Below are 25,206 nucleotides of genomic sequence, written 5' to 3' on the forward strand. Positions count from 1 at the left end.
CTATAGATATCATTTAATATGTATTGCGAGCGTATCTTTATAGATACCTCGCGTAACTGATGACGCTAGCCGTCATCATGGATTACGCTGGGCGTCATCCCTCCTAATGTGAATGCACCCATGTGCATCACATCCACAAGGGTTGGTCACAAATGTGCACCACACCCGAGTGTTGGGTCTAATTACTATTATTTAGTAATTGACCATCCCCTTAAGTACCAAATGTACTTAATGGGGACTGTGTAACATTAGGGCAACTCTAGCCCGTTACAGGTTGCGATTGATCATCGAAAATGGGAGGAGACTTGAGTTGAACGATATACATGCTCATTGGCACCTCCATTAACTTCCTCCAGCACGTCCTCCTGTTGTTGACCAACCTGACAGTGTTTTACCAGCCTTACTTGAAAGAGTCCAAGAAAACTTTTAAAATTTTCCTTAACACCAGAAAGAGGCAGTAGTGAACGAACTGACAGATTTATCGCAGATATATTTTTATTATTTTTTTGTTCTTCTTTTTGTTTCCATGGGTGCTTTCAATTGCTAACGCACTTTAAATTAGCAAACACCGCAGGTTCTAGACGAGCCGGAAGTTGCGTGAACAAAAGGGAGGCCTAGCACAAGCAACAACACCTCTACGCAACGAGACCCGTCACATTTGAATATATATATAGTAGATAACTTTAAAGTGGAGGAAGGTGCCAGCATGCAGTACTTGCCATCAAACAGGACATCGACGTACTTTCGCAGCGTGCCCTGTAAATGTTCAAGCTCAAAATCAATCTCTTTCAGTAGCCGGACCCTTCTTCCATGGCCTTCCGCTCAGTGAACTGTCTGTTTTCCTGCTGCTCAGCGTCCACTGAATATTAATAGTCGTTAGTGCGGTTAAAAGCGGGGAAATCAGAAATATCAGAGAAAATGGCAGATTGAGTGAGGATCGGCACAGTCAGTCAGAGTATTGGAAGATTTATCAGACACAGTCAAGAATGTTCTCTACAAAGCTAAGAGAGCGAGAGAGAAAGAGAGAGAGAAGCACGGCAAAAACACATCGCGGAAGCTCGTGCTACCAACGCCGCAGTCCGACACACAGAAAATCGGTCGATAGAAATAAAAAAAATTGCGATTTGTGTTGTCAGGATACCTAAATTGGAATTTTAACCAACCATAATTTAGCATGTTGTAAGTTTACTTTATATCGGTGGCCCTAGTACTTTTGTATGTGACCGTAGTAGTTATGTCCGTGGCCGTAGCAGTTATGTCTGTGGCCATAGCCGCGGCCATTAGGAATATATGCTTAGCCGCTATCAATTTAAACGGGTTTCGCTGCGACTATTGTGTATCGTTGGATCTAGTCATAATTCGATCTTCCTCAAATCACATGAGGTTCTTCCTCTGTACGGTCGGAACCTTTAGCCTTCATGTTGTTGCAAAATCAATTCCGCGCGCTTGCTTTTCTCCGACATTGCAAGAACTCGCATTTTGCAACACGTCCTTGTCGATACCTGAACGGGTGGAAGACCTTTTACGCCGCCTCCCACTGAACGAGAAGGTGATGCTTTTAACCGCTCGGGCTAGCCCCAAAGGAAATTTAAGCAGCATCGGTCTTCCTGAATATAATTGGGGAGCCAATTGTGTTCACGGCGTGCAGTCTACTTGTGGTACTAATTGCGCCACCTCGTTCCCAAACCCCGTAAATATTGACCCACGCGCGGTGTTTAATATGGCTCAAGTCATAGGTCGCGAACTCCGAGCACTTTGGCTCGAAGGGGCTCGAGAAAATTACGAGGCAGGTCCTCATTTAGGTCTTGATTGCTGGTCTCCAAACATAAACATTAATCGAGATCCGCGATGGGGACGGAACATGGAGGCCCCTTCGGAAGACCCACTGGTAAATAGCAACTATGGTGTGGCATACACCAAAGGATTACAAGAAGGAAAAGATCCACGATTTTTCCAAGCAATTGTGACGCTCAAGCATTATGTCGCGTACTCATTCGAGCACTATGACGGTATCGACCGACAGGCGTTTGATGCTGTCGTATCGCCATATGATTTTGCGGATACGTATTTACCAGCGTTTCAGGCCTCTATTGTACATGGCAAGGCCATGGGTGTCATGTGCTCGTACAACTCGGTGAATGGCATCCCAATGTGTGCGAACGAGTACTTGAATACGCACTTGTTGCGTGATACATTAGGATTTCAAGGCTATGTAACTAGTGACTCGGGAGCAATTGAAGGAATTTATAGACAACGACACTATACCAAGTCACTGTGTGAAGCAGGACGACTGGCCATAGAATCAGGCACGGATGTGAACAGTGGGGAAGTGTATTCCGAGTGTTTGGCTGAACTTGTTACAAAGAAACAGCTATCAGAAGAGGTTGTGAATAAAGCCATACGAAGGACTCTGAAGCTTCGATTTCAACTCGGATTATTTGATCCTATCGAGGATCAACCGTATTGGCACATTGCCCCGAGTGAAGTTAATACGGCGACATCTAAGTATTTGAGCTTAAAGTTGGCGCAAAAATCTTTGGTTTTGCTACAAAATCACGGCATGATTTTACCATTAGCAAAAGGCAAGCGGGTTGCTGTGATTGGACCACATGCCATGGCAAAACGAGCGCTGCTGGGCAACTACCTTGGTCAAATGTGTCACGGAGATTACTTGGAAGTTGGCTGTGTGCAGACCCCGCTGGAGGCGATTCAAAGATCAAACGGAGAGTCCAAGACATTGTATGCCTATGGTTCAGGAATTAACGACACGTCTACGGCCGACTTTGACGACGCAGAAGCTGTAGCACGGAAAGCCGACACTGTCGTGCTTTTCTTGGGCATTGATACGTCCATTGAAAAAGAATCACAGGATCGTGTCAACATTGAGATACCGATGATTCAAATGGAGTTATTAAAACGAGTTCGCCGCGCAGGAAAACCGACGGTTGTCGTGCTTTTAAATGGCGGAGTCGTTGGTATTGAAGAGCTAATTTTATACGCTGATAGCGTTATTGAAGCATTTTATCCTGGTTTTCACGGAGCTCAAGCAATAAGTGACATTCTATTTGGAGATGCAGTGCCAAGTGGAAAACTTCCTGTGACCATGTACCCATCTGCGTATATTGATCGATTGGATATGAAGAGCATGAGTATGACCCAGTTCCCTGGTCGTTCTTATCGTTACTACAAGGAAGTCCCTGTATTTCCATTTGGATGGGGTCTTAGCTATACGACATTTACATTGGCGTTGGATAAAGGAATGGATTCGAGCGAAATAATTGAAATCACCCGTGATCAATACCATACCGTGTCTGTAATTGTATCAAATGATGGCAATTATGTTGGGGACGAAGTCGTGTTTGCTTTCTTTCGACCATTAAATGTTAATGTGACTGGCAACGCTTCATTGTTAAATCAGCAACTATTCGACTATCGCCGGGTGAGTCTTCGGCCGACGCAATTTCACAAGCTAAGTTTTCGTATTCAACAGAGCACATTGGCACTAGTTGATGAAGCAGGTAACCATGTTTGTATCCCTGGATTCTATGAAGTTACTATTACTAATGGTGTACACGAGCGTGTAACGTTTGCCATACAACTCGTCGGAGAGCCTGAAAAGCTTAATTTGATTTCGAAATATGTCGATCGTGGCTCGTTGCATGAGAAGGATGTGACGTTATCTGTGCCTGAAGGTCAGGTGGACACCGTGCGCGTATTTGAGATCGGCCAGATCAATATAGCCGAAAAACGTTATAAGATGGTGGACGCTGTCGAAGGCATCCTGGCTCTTGAGTAGCTTAGTGACTATTAAACTACTACAACTGACGAATAGTTTGTATAGACAATGGTCGTACCCAGTCACCTTTTAAAATTTATAATATAATGTAATTTGTCATGTACACAGCTCTATTGCATTGCAAGCCAAATTGTGGTATTTATAAAGGCGAGTTGAGAAATTCAAGGTGCGAAGCACAAGATTCAATTGCACTGAAGCGGATTGTAATTTACTAAAATGAATAATCATAAAAAAATTGTTATGAATATCTAAAAACTTGGTGTTTTGCGACTTTTTGCAGTGTCAGAAATCTTTGCGCGTCATGGTCAAGCAAGTAGCCTTAGTCATGGAGCGGATGACGATCTGATAGCCAATATTTTAGTAGCAAAAACTGTTTTCTGGTCAATTTCGGTTGTCAGATAATAATACTTTCTTTGGCCTTAACCAGCCTTGTGCATAAGTTACTTACAAATAGACAATCTGCTTAACCACCACCACCACACGTAAAAAAACTCTAACATGTTTTCCTCAAGTACTCAAACTTAGACACCATGAATTTATACCTCGGCTTCATGAGATTCAACATAGCTCTCAATATTTGCGCTCTCTCCAGTAGCTCAGCGTGCACGCGAGAATGTCATAGCTCACCGCTAACGCAATGTACGTCACGACGTCGCTGCCACCGCTAACGTTCAGACGCTGAAGATGTTTACAATGTTTGCTCGGAACACTTAGCGTGCTGCTGCAAATGGACGCACGGGACGGACCAGACACTTCGCTCATGGTCATGTAATGAAAATGTGGATCTCCAGGGGGCGACTGGGGCTTTTGAATCGAGATCGACATTGTAACTTTGCCCTGTGATATCACCTCGGAGTTTAATATGCAGCGATATTGTTGACCTTTGAATTTTTTTACATAACACACATTCTCCTGTCGCAGACCACCATTCTTCACGTCAGGTACCATGCGCCTTACCGCAACCATGTGGTGCACACCACCGGCATACTTTTTTACTACTAAAGTGTAAATTTCGCCATATTCGACATGACGGATTGACCAGAGCTTCCGCGATACTCGGACAATCTCAAACAATTTCCGGCGACCAAAACCGTACACGGTGCACTGTTTAAGCCCACGCATGGGGCGAAACTCGCGCTTGTCGATTGTATAGATCGTATCGGTATAATACGACAATACACCGCGTGATCTCATCAGCGTTTCACTTGCGACCGTCGACTGGCGGTACTGATTGATCGAAGTTCTTGCGAGAGTCAAGTAAAACTCACCGTACCGTTGTAGTGACTTAAAGTACGTATCACACATGCAAGTACCACCGGTATCAAGTGTATTCTTATGCGAGTCTAAGAGTCTTTGAATTTCACGACATAGTCTCGATCCTTCCGTTGCCCCCACCAGCTTCCGATAGACGGGATGCAGAAGCACAGCATCGACGTCTGAAATAAGTTCTAAAACGTTTCTAACTTCTTCCGAAATCTGTGACGGTGACGTGCAAAATCGACGAAGTGAGCCAAGAATTCCAGCTTGTAGGCAATGCATCTCGATGCAACGAAGCGGACCGGTACATTGCTTATCAGCGATAAGTTTTGAATATATGTCCAGTGCTTTAGATGGCAAACACTCAAATGTTTGCTGCACCCGTCCTATCGAGATCGTGTAGCGAAACAATATCGTTTCGGTATATCCGTTGGTGGAATCACACGGCAAGATGTCGACACGGTGGCACGGGATATGCTCCGCTGTATAAGCGCATATCATTAGTGAATTATAGTCAACTTCAATACGACATAAACTTACCGATCAAAATCGGTTTTGGGTCATGAATTTCACACACGTAGGTCGGGATGGTATGGTTGTCATTGTCTTGGTCGTCTTCGTCGTCCTCCTTATCGTGGTCCGATTCCAACGTATCGCTCGAGCTGCGAGAGATAAAATGTTCGACGGGGCTAGTTGTTTCATCTATAAGAAGCTCTGAACTACGGTGAATCGTGTTTTGAGACGAATCGCGGTCAGTGTCATTCTCTGACTCCCGCTCGTAAGCATTCATGACTTCCATCGACGCTTTCCGCTTGACAGCCGCTGCCCATTTGCGAGCTAACAGATCGCTAGCCGGCTCCGTACGCGCATTACAATTACTCTCCAATGCTGCGGTGGGTGTTAGCAAAATGTAAGATTTCGAGAGCACATCCACAGTAGCCATTAATTGCGCGCGACCGGCGAATTGGTAGTGTCGATTTATCCCCTTCAGATTTTTAACGGTCAAGCGAGAGACTTAAACACCGTCCCCTAAATGGCATTTAATACTTCAATATGTTTTAACCCGAAACCAAAAAGAGGGGTAGGCCTATTTGTCAAGACTTAGATTACGGTGCTATTCGTAGTATGTACACCGTCACAGAATTTAGTGTGACTTTGTCCATCGATCTTGATGGATCAGGCCAAGTGTCTGAGTCTGATTTGAAGTGAAATTGCTGTCAGAATTTTACACTTGCCCTATACCAAGCGGTCGCAACATACCCTACCGGATTACATGGCAATTGCTTTGTTTGCTTTACACCTATAAAGGTCGACCATGAGCGTGGAAACGCTTATTCTTTAAATGCTGCATCGCTGACTTTGATAAGCCGTGTGGGCAACACAGCACAAGCACGGATGGAACGTGGAACAAAGTTGTAGTGTATTGCGATACAAAATTTTACTAATCTGATAATGCTAGGTACATTTAAAAACATCATTATCTTAGTTATCTTTGTTTTCATATACATTGTAATGGGGCACACATCGGTCTGAGAACCATTGTTGTAGTACATTTACTTTATAGGTAAAATATCCTTTTATATAATTTTAAAATAGTTAGTTACTTAAATCCCATTTATTATGGGTAATAAATGTGGTCGCCGCCAGATATAAATCTGGCGGCCAAAATCTATGTTTTTAATTAGCTAGGGTAAGGTTTTTAGACTTAAATAATTAAATAAAGTTCAGTTTCCCTTTTGGTCTTACAGCGTTAAGTGCCTTCCTGAGGCTTGCGCATTGATCTGTAAGCGATAGAAGCCTTTCTAAGGTATATCCTCTTGGGCACTAGTTGCCAATTGGTTCTACGAACCCCTGAATCCCTTGAACTAGGATTCCTTAAGCTTTGATAGCTTGTACGACTCCCTGAGTTGATAAACCCATTACTTCAATCGAACTAATTGACTCTCTGAGTCTGAAAGTCTTCCTCTGACTTTAGGAGCGAGGTAGCTCCGCTACACCTGGTAGCACTCGTAGTCAATTTACGCCTGAGTCTTTACAAGACTAATTTCTCACGAAAATGAAGAGGTTTAAGAATTGTCAGAAGCGCAACGCGCCGCTTATGACAAGCTCGAAACCTTATTCGGGCTTGAGCACGTGGAATTTATTATTTCCCAGGAATCAGAGGTCCTGCATGCAAGGCTTGAAGCCTTCATGCGGTACGAAGCCTCCCTGATCGGTCAGGTACAGGACCATTTAGCGGCATCTATGCCAACCCGGTACATCTCTGAACCTGACTCAGAGCCGAGGGCTCGCCCTCTAACTGTAAATGCGAAAACATTTGAGGGAAAGAGGGAGAAAATCTCCCTTTTTGGATTAAGCAGATGGAAATGTCCATTGATTTCGCCTTGTTCTAAACAGAACGGCTAGAGGTGGCTATGGCCATTTCCAAACTTGGAGGTAGAGCCATGGAGTGGGCACTATCGTGCAGCACGTCCATAAACGACGCTTTTCCCTCATGGGATTCGCTGAAACAGCAAATGACGAGCATGTTTGCACCGCCTGATCAGGCTTTTCGCATGCGAGCACGGCTCCTAGCGATTGACATGGTAAAAGAACCCTAGGGGACTTTGTCCAGGAGTTGAGAACTCTCATTGCACCTGTGCATCAAGACCCAGTGCAAGAAGCAATTGTAAAGACCATCTTTATGGGAGGTTTCAAAGACGACGTTGCTTGGACGAATTGTTCCGATCTCATCCGGCTACGTTCGAAGAGGCAGTTGCCATAGCGCTACGCACCGAGTTTGACTTTAAGTCTGCTAGCGTTAGCCCGCCTGTTTACCGAACACGTTCTTCGAGCACATGGGTTCCGTCTAATAGAACAGAACCTATGGATTTAAGCCTCGTTGAGGAAGGAGAAGAGGCTCTTCAAGCTGTGGAACAGCATAAGACCATCCGGAGATGTTATATGTGCGGAAGCACGAAACATTACCCCTGCCTGCCCTCTTTGAAATTCGCATAAAGCTCGAAAGAGCTCCAACTTCGACCTATACCAGAGATCTAGTACGGTGCGGGAAAACGTCAATACCCAGTAGGTGCGGGACGCCCTACTGGGGAAGACCTAGGCTCTGTTGAACCTCAAGGAGGTGAGATAAACAGAACCTAGCCCCAATTAGCTCGGTGCTCAATAGCACGGACAGAGAGTACAACCCTGGCTTGCTAGTCGCTCAAGCGACTGTAAAGGGCTTTGATAAGCTTTGAAATTTTTAATTGACTCAGGAGCGTTTTGCAATTATGCTCGCACTTTTCCCTTGAAAGAAGTCAACAATACGTTGAGGCGCTTAGAGCGCATGAAGGTGATACAATCACTGTTTCCTTAGCGACTGGGACTGGTGTCACTGTTCCCAAAGTTCTATTGAACTTAGGTATAAAGTTTCTGGACTTTGACAGTATGGAACGCTGTCTCGTCCTTGATTTAGATTCGAGATATGACCTCATTCTTGGTATGGCCTGGTTAAAACACCATGAGCCATAGATCGATTGGAGGTCTAAGACCTAAAGCGCCACGCGCAATGTTCCTAACAAAGTTTTGGAGAGTCATGAACCCACCTACAAAAGCGCTATTGTCGCGGATTATTGAATGAGTCTATCAGTGTTTTTGACATTGGCATGTCTGAGTTAGTAAACTCAAATGTTAAAAACATTAATTCTGAGCCCGACATAGTAGAAGTAAGTGGAACGGCACGTAATCCGACGTGCGACACTCGTTGTGATAACGATTAACTGAATGCTGAAAGCATTGTGGCCTAAGGCCGAGTCATCAAGAGTGCAATACCATTGAGATACGTGGAGTGGAACGTCTCAGACCACCGAGTGTGGTCGGCCGAGGTGGCACCATACTGAGTGTGAGTAATGACACTATTGGCGGTTCACCAGAGCATTTTGGCTTAAACCCTTCTTATGCACGTGAAGCGACACGTAAACATTCGCTGGTAAAGGAAGTTGAGTTACCTTACTCCTTCTCGGATGTCAAATTAGACACCATGTCTTGTATAGAACCAATACATGCAGGAAAACCCGGGGACGTGAATGTTTCGGCCTTTAAGAGGCGTATCGTCTCCACTCAAAGATAGAGTGGACACGAAGCGTGTATGCCCTCACAAAGTGATACGAGTGAGCAAGTACATACGCTTGTAAATGGCGTGACCGGTAACATTGAGGGGGAAGTTAGCCTTGCGGCAATCCCCTCGTTACATGCTCTTTTAGAGCTAGACGAAATGTCTATTGATGAGTGCGGTCGAGCCTTAAAACCTGGTGACTTATTTGAAATGGTGGTCATTCGACCTATGGTTTAGTTAAACTCATCTTCACTTCTAGACGAAGCTGTCATGGACGACACAAAAGCTGCACTTAGTGCGCGGAATGGGTCATCGATCCTGAAAGATCCTACGCATCCCTTTTATTCCTTAATTTAGGAATTCCAAGATGTGATATTTAATAACCCACCATCTGTTTTACCTCCGGATAGAGGTGTACGTCATGAAATTGACTAAGTTCCGGGAACCAAATACTGTGTCACAAGACTGGTCTTTATCAAGGGAGCAGTGTGACGTCATTGACGATTTCTTCCGTGCTAAGCACGAGGCTGGACTGGTGCGAGAGAGTAAATCTCCTTATTCGGCACCGACATTTTGTTTCAAAAAGCCAAATGGTAAATGGCGCACTGTTCATGCTTATAATAAGCTTAATGCTGCCACTATACCAGCACGAACCCCCATTCCTATAAAAGATGTTCTTCAGAACAAGGGGGATGTACAATGTACAGTGCATTGGACTTAGTCGATGGTTACTGCTAATTGCTCATGCGAGCTAGTGACATCCCGCTTACAGCGGTTTGCACCCCAAGCGGCATGTTATGGTAGTGGCTGGTAATGCCACAAGAGCTTTCCAACGCCCCGGCATTATTTGATCGTCTAGTGACGCAACTGTTTCGCCCTCATCGAGATTATGCACAGACTTATTTCGATGACATATTTGTCCATAGTCGTGTGGAGCACGGTCGGTCGGATATGGAAAACCATTTAGACCATTTGCGAGCAGTGCTCGAGTGCATGCGCTCAAACAAATTGTATGCCAATGCATCTAAATGAATTTTTGGCGCCGAAATTCTTTTTTTAGGAAGCTTCTTTGGAAAGCGAGGCCTTAGAGCGGACCCCGCTAAGGTAAAGCCATAGTAGATTGACCGGTTCCTCAAAACTAAAAGGATTTACGTAAGTGGTTGGGTCTCGCCAATTATTTACAAAAATATAGCGAAAATTACGCTGATATGGCTAGGCCATTATCTAATCTCCTTAAAAAGGATACAGAATGGTGCTGGACTAGCACCGAAAATAATGCTTTTCGAGCAGTTAAGGATAGTCTTATCCATGCCCCGATTCTGGCACTGCCAAACCCAAATTGGCCTTTCAGTGTCGTCTGTGACGCATCAGATTTTGCCATTGGCAGTGCTCTGTTACAAACAGATGTTGATGGGCATGAACGTGTTATTGCGTTCGAGTCTAGACAGCTTAAAGCTGCGGAAAAGAACTACCCAGTTCATGACAAAGAGTTACTTGCTATGAAGTATGCTCTCGTCAAATTCAGAGTTCATCTGCTCGGCTCTAAGCCGTTTGTGATTTATACAGATCTCGCGTCGTTACGCACGGCGGCTATGTCGCCCCATCTCTTACAGATAACGACCCGACGGCTATCCTTTTTTGAGGAATACAACTTCGAGGTGAAGTATTAACCCGGCAAGCAAAATGCTTTGTCCGATGCGTTATCACGCAGGCCTGATTATGAGCTTTCTCATTTAACGACTCTCTTGTCGCCTATTCCTGAATTAATCCGTTCGGCTTACGTCAATGATGAACAGTGTGTAGCTCTGCTACGAGCTTTCAATAACTTTGATTCAGGTATTAAATTGCCGGCACGTATGCGTGCAAGGTTACATCGATTTCTATCGATAACGACCTGTTGCTTTATTGCTTAGACATCGCGGACCCTCCGCGTGTCGTTGTACCTTATGATGAGGATTTGAAGTACCAAATCCTCTATGAGGCGCACGATACTGTCCTTGGTGGTCATCTCGGTAGAGAAAAGACCTACGGCTCTATCAGCCAGAGTTTTTGGTGGCCCAAACTTTATAAATGGCTCAGAACATATGTTCGCACATGCGAAACGTGCCAACGGGTTAAACCCTCGGTACATGCTGCTGCGCCACTGGCGAGTCTTCCCGTCCCCATAAGGTGCTGGGAGTCCATTAGTATGGATTTTGTTTTTCGGTTGCCGAAAGATTCAGCCGGTAACTCCGGTATAGTGGTCTTTGTTGACCGTTTGGGCAAAATGGTTCACTTAGCGGCCGTGCCGGATTCCATTGATGGAGAGGGTACAGCTAAGCTGTTTATCGATCGCGTGTTTCGACAACATGGTTTACCAGTGCCAATTGTCTCTGATCGGGATCCCCGTTTCCCGGGTAAATTCTGGAAACCAATTTTCCGAGTGCTTGGCACCAGATTGGATATGTCCACTGCGGACCATCCGCAGACCGATGGTCAAACGGAACGTGTCAATCGCGTCATTGAAGACGTTTTACGCAGTGTGTGTGCTCAGACACCAAAGCGCTGGAGCTCAATGCTTCTAGTGGTGGAGTTTGCGATAAATAATGCTGAACATGCCTAATCAGGCTACACTCCGTTCTATGTCAACGGTCTCACCCACCCACGCGTTCCGTTAACGATACCACTGCGTGGCTCAGGGCTTGGTGGGGGGGGGAATTGGCCGATAGGCTTGCTGATATCAGCTCTATTACCGTTCGGAAACAAGTAAGCGAGTTTCTCGCGACGCGATTTAGTGTCTTAAGCCATGTAAGGGATACGATGGCTGATAGCCAAGACAAACAAAAAGAACAAGCGGATGCTAAAGGCAGAAGCTGTATTTATTCTTATATAGTCGAAGACCGAATTTTACTAAACGCTAAAAACCTACCTACCAACTTGGTTTCCGCGGTCTTCAAGACCAAATTGCTCCCGCGCTTTTTTGGACCATTTACGGTCGTGGCCAAGAAGGGCCTAGCTTATCCGCTAAACCTTCCCAGCAAGCTGCGTACACACCCAGTGTTTTACGTTGGCTTGCTTAAGCCATATCGGGACCCTTTCCACGTGGACTTGAAGGCGCTTGCGCCGAGACAGGCGGTCGTGCCGCAGATTGCGGCATCCTCACCAGGATGTCCAGCTGGCCCTCTAAACGAGGCTGCTGACGCTCCAGCGTCGAAAGACGGTCCCGAACCGCCTCAAAAGAGCTCTCAATCCGAGCAAGGTTCTCATGAAGAAGTTGCACCTCGTGCCGTAGAGCATCAAATGCTTTCGCCGAAATTTCGGCCCCCTCCCGCGCTGCTTGATGCGCGGGGGAACCTTCAGTTTAATGTGGAGAAACATTTAAAGCGACATCGTCGTGAGTGTCAGGGTCAACTCGCGTCAAACGACGCTTCCCACCACTAAACCTGGCATTAGGTGGATCTAAAGCCTCAGTGCGGCTTCGATCCTTGGTTGTACGGTCAACCGAAGCACTGAAATATTGGCTAGGCCTTTCTTCGTTTTGTGGTATAAATGCCGAACGTAACTGGCCTTTGGCCTTAAGCTTGGCGAAATTAAAGCAAGGCTTCCGTTCCAAACGAACATCACCTTTATCCGCAGACTCTATGATATTCCAGATATTACGGAGTTTGCGCGTCCGGTGAACCCATTTCTCAAGTAAGACTTCGTTTTCAGCTCTTGTATCGTTTGGAAACAAAACGATCGGAATTTCCCTCATGGAGGTCACCGAAGCCCCACGGGCTTGATCACGTAAACGCGTCAGATACTTGCTTCGCGTCATTACCTTCGGCGTAAGGAATTGCTCATGAAGAGCGTCGCGAGCAGCGATCTCCTCCGGCGTCCTCGCCAGGTCACCAGAGATCCAGATGGCCAAGCTATGACCCGCTATCTATTTGAGACGCTCGTCCGCACTAAGCGGAGTGAATCTATATTAACTATGAGCCTTAGCTTTCGCTATTTTGGCAGCTCGACGACGAGCTCTTTCCTCTATGAGGATTATCTGCTCTTGCTCTTCATCGAGCGGATTTGTAATGATGTTGGACTCAGGGTCCTGTGTTTTCCTCAATGCAGTTAAGACATCAGCGGCACCACGTTCTGGGAACGGATTCGGGGCTCGCCGACGTTCGTCCAGAGGAGAAGCCGTGAGCGATCGCCGCTCTTTTTCCTCCTCCTCTGATTGAGAGTGACTTTCAAAGTCCACCATTCCCTCATCGCCGAGGAAGGTGCTCAGAGTCTGTGACTCACGCTTGATTGTCATTAGACAAAGGAATGGAAAACGCAACCAAACGGTTAGCTGTTTAGGTTCCAACCTCAAAGAGGAAATGAAGCGAATGTTGTCACTCGGTGTCAACAGTCTGATGGGGGAGGGTGTAATGGGGCACACATCGGTTGGAGAACCGTTGTTGTGGTACATTTACTTTATGGGTAAAATACCCTTTTATCTAATTTTAAAATAGTTAGTTACTTAAATCCCATTTATTATGGGTAATAAATGTGGTCGCCGCCAGATATAAATCTGGCGGCCAAAATCTATGTTTTTAATTAGCTAGGGTAAGGTTTTTAGACTTAAATAATTAAATAAAGTTCAGTTTCCCTTTTGGTCTTACAGCGTTAAGTGCCTTCCTGAGGCTTGCGCATTGATCTGTAAGCGATAGAAGCCTTTCTAAGGTATATCCTCTTGGGCACTAGTTGCCAATTGGTTCTACGAACCCCTGAATCCCTTGAACTAGGATTCCTTAAGCTTTGATAGCTTGTACGACTCCCTGAGTTGATAAACCCATTACTTCAATCGAACTAATTGACTCTCTGAGTCTGAAAGTCTTCCTCTGACTTTAGGAGCGAGGTAGCTCCGCTACACCTGGTAGCACTCGTAGTCAATTTACGCCTGAGTCTTTACAAGACTAATTTCTCACGAAAATGAAGAGGTTTAAGAATTGTCAGAAGCGCAACGCGCCGCTTATGACAAGCTCGAAACCTTATTCGGGCTTGAGCACGTGGAATTTATTATTTCCCAGGAATCAGAGGTCCTGCATGCAAGGCTTGAAGCCTTCATGCGGTACGAAGCCTCCCTGATCGGTCAGGTACAGGACCATTTAGCGGCATCTATGCCAACCCGGTACATCTCTGAACCTGACTCAGAGCCGAGGGCTCGCCCTCTAACTGTAAATGCGAAAACATTTGAGGGAAAGAGGGAGAAAATCTCCCTTTTTGGATTAAGCAGATGGAAATGTCCATTGATTTCGCCTTGTTCTAAACAGAACGGCTAGAGGTGGCTATGGCCATTTCCAAACTTGGAGGTAGAGCCATGGAGTGGGCACTATCGTGCAGCACGTCCATAAACGACGCTTTTCCCTCATGGGATTCGCTGAAACAGCAAATGACGAGCATGTTTGCACCGCCTGATCAGGCTTTTCGCATGCGAGCACGGCTCCTAGCGATTGACATGGTAAAAGAACCCTAGGGGACTTTGTCCAGGAGTTGAGAACTCTCATTGCACCTGTGCATCAAGACCCAGTGCAAGAAGCAATTGTAAAGACCATCTTTATGGGAGGTTTCAAAGACGACGTTGCTTGGACGAATTGTTCCGATCTCATCCGGCTACGTTCGAAGAGGCAGTTGCCATAGCGCTACGCACCGAGTTTGACTTTAAGTCTGCTAGCGTTAGCCCGCCTGTTTACCGAACACGTTCTTCGAGCACATGGGTTCCGTCTAATAGAACAGAACCTATGGATTTAAGCCTCGTTGAGGAAGGAGAAGAGGCTCTTCAAGCTGTGGAACAGCATAAGACCATCCGGAGATGTTATATGTGCGGAAGCACGAAACATTACCCCTGCCTGCCCTCTTTGAAATTCGCATAAAGCTCGAAAGAGCTCCAACTTCGACCTATACCAGAGATCTAGTACGGTGCGGGAAAACGTCAATACCCAGTAGGTGCGGGACGCCCTACTGGGGAAGACCTAGGCTCTGTTGAACCTCAAGGAGGTGAGATAAACAGAACCTAGCCCCAATTAGCTCGGTGCTCAATAGCACGGACAGAGAGTACAACCCTGGCTTGCTAGTCGCTCAAGCGACTGTAAAGGGCTTTGATAAGCTTTGAAATTTTTAATTGACTCAGGAGCGTTTTGCAATTATGCTCGCACTTTTCCCTTGAAAGAAGTCAACAATACGTTGAGGCGCTTAGAGCGCATGAAGGTGATACAATCACTGTTTCCTTAGCGACTGGGACTGGTGTCACTGTTCCCAAAGTTCTATTGAACTTAGGTATAAAGTTTCTGGACTTTGACAGTATGGAACGCTGTCTCGTCCTTGATTTAGATTCGAGATATGACCTCATTCTTGGTATGGCCTGGTTAAAACACCATGAGCCATAGATCGATTGGAGGTCTAAGACCTAAAGCGCCACGCGCAATGTTCCTAACAAAGTTTTGGAGAGTCATGAACCCACCTACAAAAGCGCTATTGTCGCGGATTATTGAATGAGTCTATCAGTGTTTTTGACATTGGCATGTCTGAGTTAGTAAACTCAAATGTTAAAAACATTAATTCTGAGCCCGACATAGTAGAAGTAAGTGGAACGGCACGTAATCCGACGTGCGACACTCGTTGTGATAACGATTAACTGAATGCTGAAAGCATTGTGGCCTAAGGCCGAGTCATCAAGAGTGCAATACCATTGAGATACGTGGAGTGGAACGTCTCAGACCACCGAGTGTGGTCGGCCGAGGTGGCACCATACTGAGTGTGAGTAATGACACTATTGGCGGTTCACCAGAGCATTTTGGCTTAAACCCTTCTTATGCACGTGAAGCGACACGTAAACATTCGCTGGTAAAGGAAGTTGAGTTACCTTACTCCTTCTCGGATGTCAAATTAGACACCATGTCTTGTATAGAACCAATACATGCAGGAAAACCCGGGGACGTGAATGTTTCGGCCTTTAAGAGGCGTATCGTCTCCACTCAAAGATAGAGTGGACACGAAGCGTGTATGCCCTCACAAAGTGATACGAGTGAGCAAGTACATACGCTTGTAAATGGCGTGACCGGTAACATTGAGGGGGAAGTTAGCCTTGCGGCAATCCCCTCGTTACATGCTCTTTTAGAGCTAGACGAAATGTCTATTGATGAGTGCGGTCGAGCCTTAAAACCTGGTGACTTATTTGAAATGGTGGTCATTCGACCTATGGTTTAGTTAAACTCATCTTCACTTCTAGACGAAGCTGTCATGGACGACACAAAAGCTGCACTTAGTGCGCGGAATGGGTCATCGATCCTGAAAGATCCTACGCATCCCTTTTATTCCTTAATTTAGGAATTCCAAGATGTGATATTTAATAACCCACCATCTGTTTTACCTCCGGATAGAGGTGTACGTCATGAAATTGACTAAGTTCCGGGAACCAAATACTGTGTCACAAGACTGGTCTTTATCAAGGGAGCAGTGTGACGTCATTGACGATTTCTTCCGTGCTAAGCACGAGGCTGGACTGGTGCGAGAGAGTAAATCTCCTTATTCGGCACCGACATTTTGTTTCAAAAAGCCAAATGGTAAATGGCGCACTGTTCATGCTTATAATAAGCTTAATGCTGCCACTATACCAGCACGAACCCCCATTCCTATAAAAGATGTTCTTCAGAACAAGGGGGATGTACAATGTACAGTGCATTGGACTTAGTCGATGGTTACTGCTAATTGCTCATGCGAGCTAGTGACATCCCGCTTACAGCGGTTTGCACCCCAAGCGGCATGTTATGGTAGTGGCTGGTAATGCCACAAGAGCTTTCCAACGCCCCGGCATTATTTGATCGTCTAGTGACGCAACTGTTTCGCCCTCATCGAGATTATGCACAGACTTATTTCGATGACATATTTGTCCATAGTCGTGTGGAGCACGGTCGGTCGGATATGGAAAACCATTTAGACCATTTGCGAGCAGTGCTCGAGTGCATGCGCTCAAACAAATTGTATGCCAATGCATCTAAATGAATTTTTGGCGCCGAAATTCTTTTTTTAGGAAGCTTCTTTGGAAAGCGAGGCCTTAGAGCGGACCCCGCTAAGGTAAAGCCATAGTAGATTGACCGGTTCCTCAAAACTAAAAGGATTTACGTAAGTGGTTGGGTCTCGCCAATTATTTACAAAAATATAGCGAAAATTACGCTGATATGGCTAGGCCATTATCTAATCTCCTTAAAAAGGATACAGAATGGTGCTGGACTAGCACCAAAAATAATGCTTTTCGAGCAGTTAAGGATAGTCTTCTCCACGCCCAATTTGGCACTGTCAAACCCAAATTGGCCTTTCAGTGTCGTCTGTGACGCATCAGATTTTGCCATTGGCAGTGCTCTATTACAAACAGATGTTGAGGGGCATGAACGTGTTATTGCGTTCAAGTCTAGACAGCTTAAAAATGCGGAATTGAACTACCCAGTTCATGACAAAGCATCAATTGCTATGAAGTATGCTCTCGTCAAATTCAGAGTTCATCTGCTCGGCTCTTAGCCGTTTGTGATATATACAGATCACGCGTCATTACGCACGGCGCTAAGTCGCCCCATCTCTCACAGAGAATGGCCCGATGGCTATTCTTTTTTGCGGAATACAACTTCGAGGTGTAGTATAAACCCGGCAAGCAAAATGCTTTGGCCGATGGGCAATCACGCAGACCGGATTATGAGCTTTCTCATTTAACGACTATCTCGTCACCGATTCCTGAATTAATCCGTTCCGCTTACGCCAAGGATGAACAGTGTGTAGCTCTGATACGAGCTTTTAAGAACTCGGATTCAGGTTTTAAATTGCCGGCACGTTTGCGTGCAAGGTTACATCGATTTTCTTTTTAACATTGCGTGCAAGGTTACATCGATTTTCTATCGATAACAACCTGTTGCTTTATTGCACAGACATCGCGGACCCTCCGCGTGTCGTTGTTCCTCATGATGAGGATTTGAAGTATTGGATCCTCCATGAGGCACACGATACTGTCCTTGGTGGTCATCTCGGTAGAGAAAAGACCTACGGCTCTATCAGCCAGAATTATTGGTGGCCCAAACTTTATAAATGGGTCAGCCCATATGTTCGCACATGCGAAACGTGCCAACGGAATGAACCCTCGGCGCATGCTGCTGCGCCACTGGCGAGTCTTCTCGCCCCCATAGGATGCTAGGAGTCCATTAGTATGGATTTTGTTTTTGGGCTGCCGAAAGATTCAGCCGGTAACTCCGGTATAATGGTCTTTGTTGACCGATTGAGCAAAATGGCTCACTTAGCGGCCGTCCCGGATTCCATTGATGGAGAAGGTACAGCTTTGCTGTTTATCGATCACGTGTTTTGACAACATGGTTTGCCATTGGTAATTGTCTCTGATCGGGACCCCCGTTTCACAAGTAGATTCTGGAAATATATTTTCCGAGTGCTTGGCACCAGATTGGATATGTCCACTGCGGACCTGGAATTATATTGTTAAGAAATAGAATGGTCAAACTGAACGTGTGAATCGCGTCATTGAAGACGTTTTACGCAGCGTATGTGCTCTGACACCAAAGCACTGGAGCTCAATGCTCCCAGTGGTGGAGTTTGCGTTAAATAACGCTGTACATGCCTCTACAGGCTATACTACGTTATATGTAAGCGGTCTTACCAACCCTCGCGTTCCATTAACGATACCACTGCGTGGTTCAGGGCTTGATGGGGGAGAATTAGCCGATAGGATTCCTGATATCAGCCCTGCTACCGTTCGGAAACAAGTAAGCGAGGTTCTCGCGACGCGATTTAGTGTCTTAAGACACGTAAGGGATACGACGGCTGATAGCCAAAACAAACAAAAAGAACAAGCAGATGTCAAAGGCAGAAGCTGTATTGATTCTTATATGGTCGGAGACCGAGTTTTACCAAATGCTAAAATCTACCTACCAACTTGGTTTCCGCGGTATTCAAGACCAAATTGCACCCGCGCTTTATTGGACCATTTACCAAGAAGATACTAGCTTATACGCTAAACCTTCCTAGCAAGCTGCGTACACACCCAGTGTTTTACGTTGGATTGCATAAGCCATATCGGGACCCTTCCCACGTGGACTTGAAGGCGCTTGCGTCGAGACAGGCGGTCGTGCCGCAGATTGCTGCATCCTCACCAAGATATCCAACTTGCCCTCTAAACAAGGCTGCTGCGCACCAGCGTCGAAAGGTGGTCCCGAACCGCCTCAAAAGAGCTCTCAATCCGAGCAAGGACCTCACGAAGAAGTTGCACCTCGTGCCGTAGAGCATCAAATGCTTCCGCCGAAATTTCGGCCCTTTCCCGCGCTGCTTGATGCGCGGGGTAACCTTCAGTTTCATGTGGAAAAACTGTTAAAGCGACGTTGTCGTGAGGGTCAATACCAGTATCTGGTGAAGTGGCTAGGGTACCCCTCTTCTGAAAACTCTTGGGAGTTCGAGGTACCTCTTCGGCAAGATTGCCCGTAATGCGTTGACGTTTTTGAGCGCCAAGCTCAGGGTCAACTCGCGTCAAACGACGCTTCCCCCCACTAAACGTGGGATTAGGTGGATCTAGAGCCTCAGTGCGGCTTCGCTATTTGGTTGTACGGTCAACCGAATCACTGAAATATTGGCTAGACCTTTCTTCGTTTTGTGGCATAAATGCCGAACGTAACTGGCATTTGGCCTTAAGCTTAGCAAAGTCGAAGCGAAGCTTCCGTTCCAAACGAACACCACCTCTATCCGCAGACTCTCTGATGTTCCAGATATTACGGAGTTTGCGAGCCCGGTGAACCCATTTCTCAAATGAGACTTCGTTCTCAGTTCTTGTTTCGTTTGGAAACAAAACGATCGGAATTTCCCTCATGAAGGTCACCGAATCCCCACGGGCTTGATCATGTAAACGCGTCAGATACTGGCTTCGCCTCATTACCTTTGGCGTAAGGTACTGCTCATGAAGAGCGTCGCGGGTAGCGATCTCCTCCAGCTTCCTCGTCGGATGACCAGAGATCCAGATGGCCAAGCTATGACCCGCTATCTCTTTGAGACGCTCGTCCGCACTAAGCGGAGTGAATCTATATCCACTATGAGCTTAGCTTTCGCTATCTCGGCAGCTCGTCGTCGAGCTTGTTCCTCTATGAGGATTATCTGCTCTTGCTCTTCATCGAGTGGATTCGTAATAATGTTGGACTCAGGATCCCGTGTCCTGATCAATGCAGTTAAGACATCAGCGGCACCACGTTCTGGGAACGGATTCAAGGCTCGCCGACGTTCGTCCGGAGGAGAAGGCGTGAGCGAACGCCGGTCTTTTCCTCCTCCTCTGATTTAGAATGACTTTCAAAGTCACCATTCTCTCATCGTCGAGGAAGGTGCTCAGAGTCTGTGACTCACGCTTGATTGTCATTAGACAAAGTGGTGTCATTAGCCACCATTCTCTCATCGTCGAGGAAGGTGCTCAGAGTCTGTGACTCACGCTTGATTGTCATTAGACAAAGGAATGGGAAAACACAACCAAACGGTAAGCTGTTTAGGTTCCAACCTCAAAGAGGAAATGAAGCGAATGTTGTCACTCGGTGTCAACAGTCTGATGGGGGAGGGTGTAATGAAGCAAACATCGGTTGGAGAACCGTTGTTGTGGTACATTTACTTTATGGGTAAATACCCTTTTATCTAATTTTAAGATATGTTAGTTACTTAAATCCCATTTATTATGGGTAATAAATGTGGTCGCCGCCAGATATAAATCTGGCGGCCAAAATCTATGTTTTGAATTAGCTGAGGGTAAGGTTTATAGATTTAAATAATTAAATAAAGTTTAGTTTCCCTTTTGGTCTTACAGCGTTAAGTGCCTTCCTAAGGCTTGCGCATTGATCGGTAGTAGATAGAAGCCTTTCTAAGGTATATCCTCTTGGGCACTAGTTGCCAATTGGTTCTACGAACCCCTAAATCCCTTGAACTAGGATTCCTTAAGCTTTGATAGCATGTACGACTCCCTGAGTTGTTAAACCCATTACTTCAATCGAACTAATTGACTCTCTGAGTCTGAAAGTCTTCCTCTGACTTTATAAGAGAGGTAGCTCCGCTACATACATCCATTATGGCTCTAACGTAAGTAACGGTTCCAAGGCACGTGTCACCTTTCAATAGTACTGGTAAGTACTAGTTGATCTTACACTGGTTATAGTGAAGGTTAGGTGCCTCGAAACTTTACGTGTGACGGGCTAAAGTTATCCCCTTATGTTACACAGTCCCCGTTAAGGGCACTCGGTGTACTTAAGAGATGGTCAATTACTTATATAAAGTAATTAGACCCACACACTCGGTTGTGGTTCGCATTTGTGTCCAACCCTTGTGTATGTCATGCACATAGGTGCAGTCACATTAGGAGGGATGGCGCCTATCGTCATTCCTTACGCGAGGTATCTAGAAAGATACGCTCGCAATACATATTAGTGTTATCTACATAAATGACATTTTTGATTGGTTAAAAATTGTATTCATATTTATGCGATTAAATATAAATCAATCTAAAAACTGCTTCCTACTTGGTAAGTGCGCACGAGGAGCCGGATTACCGCTCCCGTGACGACACTTTACCAGGGTACTAAGTGCGTTGGGTGAGGTCGCTAAGGCGCCCACCACAACTACCTCACTGCACGCAAGAGAAGACGGTCTAATTGCTTCCTCGCTGTGCTAGGGTGTGTGTCTAAGTAGAGCGTGGCCACAGACGCGCCCGCCTACGTCACGTACACAGGGGTGCAGAGAAAGATTTCTAGGTAGCTAAGGGTTTTTAGCTACCAAAGGTGATTCAAAGAATTAGAATTAGGGAAAAGTAAAGCTGTGTTAATATATTAATTTTCTTATGTAACGATCTTCTATCCTAATACTGATTTTATTATATTAATATCTAACTAAGTATGGCGCCTCCTTGCGCACCGCACAATCGTGTCTTGAAAACGATTGGCGGGGTAATTTTAGGCTTTAATCAACCAATCATTAAGATAATATCGTATTGCATCGATTATACCAAATTTGTATTATTGTACCGATTTAAGTCAAAATTAATAAAGATAATAAATCTTGTAGTCTTATATTGGTTCTCCTCTTATAGGAAGTATTACTTATGTAACGGGACACCCCGTTACTTCACCCTCTATAGTGACTGATGTAGGGTGACAGCAAAGATAATTATGTCTTTCTAAGTAATTTTGCTTTATTTGTTTTGATTAAAATACCGATTTAATTATCATTAATTGATTTTGACCAAAATCAAGTGGCCACTTTAAAGACTGTGCGCGTGGGCCGTGAGGCCGCAAAGCTGACAGCCGCACAGATTAGTGCAGCTGGTCGTAATGCAAATATTTCATTAGACGCTTATGCGTCTGCTGACTCCTATTGGAGGTGACTGGGGTATGTCATTTGTTGATGACATTGCAGGCGACGGGGACAAGTTTCCTGCTACACCATTCTAGGTGACTGAAACAAGTCACCGGCACCGCCCGCCTCAGTATCTACTATAAAGGCCGTGAAATCACCTAATGCTGAGTCTCTTAAGCCTTTGGGTTCTAGCGTGACAACCAGAGAGGTGATGACGAGGTTCTTCGCCTCGTCGGACCTCTTTGGTAAAGAGACATCATCATGGGCGATGACCACTCTGGTGACGTTAGGACCAGGAACTAAGTGGTGGCGAATGGAAGAGTGCTGCTGATGGTGCTTGTTTGCATCACCAGGAAAGGATTGATTCAAGGGGATCGCTTTCAGGGCCAAGTTTACGGTAACATGAGCCAAGAGGAGAGGGACCGCAATATGTTGCGTTTCACTCCCGAAAAGAGACTTTGATTAACCTCTAAGGATAACCTGATTCGTAGGTCTGGTATGACAACGACCGATATCATATTCCGCTATTCATTCAGGCTTCACAAGACTGGTGAGGATGAGATGGATATCTTCATCGATGCCTTTTCCGGCATCGGTGTTACTCTTCCAAACGAGCAGAGGATGTCAAACCTTGTACAGAATGTACAAAACATAGTACAGAATGTACAAAACATAGGCCGTAAGGTCTGGCTTGAATAGCCAATTCCTTTTCGCGAACGGTTCGAGAAACGGACCGCCGTCGGATAACGCTAAAAGTAGCACCGTTTGTCTATAGAGGCAGGTATTACTTGCCTCTCGTGGAGGGACTCTTGCCAATGCTGCTTTAAGAGTGCTGGTCATGCCCCTAAAGAAGCATATTCCCTCAAATATTCCCATTGGAGGACGCGTCAAGGGATTAAGAACCTCCAATCATTTTACGAGCGCGGGAAGGAGGATGGGTCTCGTCTTGCAGTACTACGAGATTCGGAACGTCCAACATCAGTTGGGAGCGAGGTCCTCAACTATCATGCGAGAGTGGGTACCCTCGCTAGCAAACGATATAACTCGTTCGAACCCCCTTTGCCTCACGGTGGTTCAAGAAACTTTCAACAAGAAAGCGCTTCTCGCTACTTGAATCAATCAATGGATGTTAAAGTGGAGGAAGGATCAGTTACACCTCGTTTGACGAGCCCGAATCAACATCGTGCTTTGGATTACATCCCTTTTTAATTGAGGTAGGATTTTGATCACTAGCGGTCCCGTCTCTGCAAGTTAGCGGTAACGGTCGATAATGTTTCTCGTGACAGTTGAAGAATTGTGCGCAGGTTGCGACTGAAAACTGGCGAACAAAAAGCCACATAACTTCCTTCAAAACGAGTTGTTGACAGCTCGTCAGAAGATCTCTTCCTTGAAGGAAAGAGTGGATCGTCTGATTTAAGAGAATTGGAATCTATTCCGAGACAATAAGGCTTTGGCTCGGAATGATCAGGCTTTGGCGGATGCCCTAGACCGTTCATGTGAATCCGGAATAAAAAAGCCTCGTACTGGTGGTGCAGGCAAAGACACCCAACACAAAATGTAGGATGCGTACGCATTCTTCGAGGCTGCTCGATCGTGTACGCATTGGCTTGGCGTTGTAATACACGAGACGGACCGATATACCTTGGCAGTAATTTATTACTGCCTACATTTGGCACTACGTACTTTGGTAGGTTTACCGTAGACAGTAGGACTAGGTCATTAATCTTTAATGAAAATACATTTGCTCTTCCATTTTTGTCAGAGTTCCGTTTCTGTCCGTCCACCGCATCAGCGATGGAATCCTGTACGAAACGGACCACTGCTTCTGTAGCCAACAGGAAATCACTTGCTGAATCGATTTTTTTGCTGTTCATAGGGCAAACGGCTCGCACTGTGGAGACATTAATCTCGTCATTATTGAAGGTATTATCGTTCTCATTAATAGTATTGTTTTCGACGCTGAGTCTTTCAGCATCATTGTCTAAGAAAGTAATGGTATATTGTTATACTGAGTTTGTCCACTTCAATGTTAATTAAATTAACATTGGTATCTTTTGCATTTTTTAGTGCCAATGCATGATGAGCAATAGCTAGAGGGTTCTTTGCTCGAGCGATTTTCTCCCTCCTTGAATGCGAGTCAATCTCAAACAAAGTGGGTATCCGTGGGTGGCGTAAGCCAGTCACGAAAAATGCTGTATGCTTTGTAGAAGCATGCACTAAATTGTTGATGGCAAAATTTATTTTCGGCAATAATTCGCTCCAACTCTTAAAAATTTGGACGTATCCGCGAAGTATCGCTTCGAGTATACGGTTTGCCTGCTCCGTCAGACCATCTGATCCAGAATGATCAGAAGTTGACATTTCCAACTGTGTTCCAAGTAATTCGAATACAGTTTGCCAAAATTTCGCCATTAACCTAGGGTCTCAATCTGAGACCAGTTCGCGAGGCATCCCATAGAGTCAAAATATCGTGCCAACAAAGACACGAGCACAGCCTTTGTCTGTAATCGACTCCGGGTTGGCAGCAAGATGTACCATCTTGCTTAAACCATCAGCAAAAACAACTTTACCATCATACTCATGGGTGTTCTGGGGGAGTTCGAAGACGAAGTCCATAGATTCGGACTGCCAACACTCTGTCGAAACAGGCAGAGGCTGTAACGGAGCACGAGATGAGGCAATGAGCTTTGCCTGTTGA

General features: G+C 45.6%; 3 protein-coding genes across 3 annotated transcripts; 2 read left to right on the plus strand and 1 right to left on the minus strand.

Annotated features, from left to right (window-relative positions):
• Positions 1-1,378: 1,378 nt before the first annotated feature.
• Positions 1,379-3,796, plus strand: CCR75_009328 (uncharacterized protein; the record flags this gene model as incomplete). Its single annotated transcript, XM_067967369.1, has 1 exon — positions 1,379-3,796. One exon carries the CDS (start codon positions 1,379-1,381, stop codon positions 3,794-3,796), a length of 2,418 nt encoding a protein of 805 aa, XP_067820241.1.
• Positions 3,797-4,326: 530 nt separating this feature from the next.
• Positions 4,327-4,626, plus strand: CCR75_009329 (uncharacterized protein; the record flags this gene model as incomplete). The annotated part of the gene is made up of 2 exons (XM_067967370.1): positions 4,327-4,435; positions 4,511-4,626. The coding sequence occupies 2 exons, from the start codon at positions 4,327-4,329 to the stop codon at positions 4,624-4,626; spliced, it is 225 nt and encodes a 74-aa protein (XP_067820240.1).
• On the minus strand, positions 4,367-5,996 carry CCR75_009330 (uncharacterized protein; the record flags this gene model as incomplete). The annotated part of the gene is made up of 2 exons (XM_067967371.1): positions 4,367-5,535; positions 5,594-5,996. 2 exons carry the CDS (start codon positions 5,994-5,996, stop codon positions 4,367-4,369), a joined length of 1,572 nt encoding a protein of 523 aa, XP_067820473.1.
• Positions 5,997-25,206: the final 19,210 nt, after the last annotated feature.

Source organism: Bremia lactucae, linkage group LG1 (genome assembly GCF_004359215.1).
Source record: "Bremia lactucae strain SF5 linkage group LG1, whole genome shotgun sequence".
NCBI lineage: Eukaryota > Oomycota > Peronosporomycetes > Peronosporales > Peronosporaceae > Bremia > Bremia lactucae.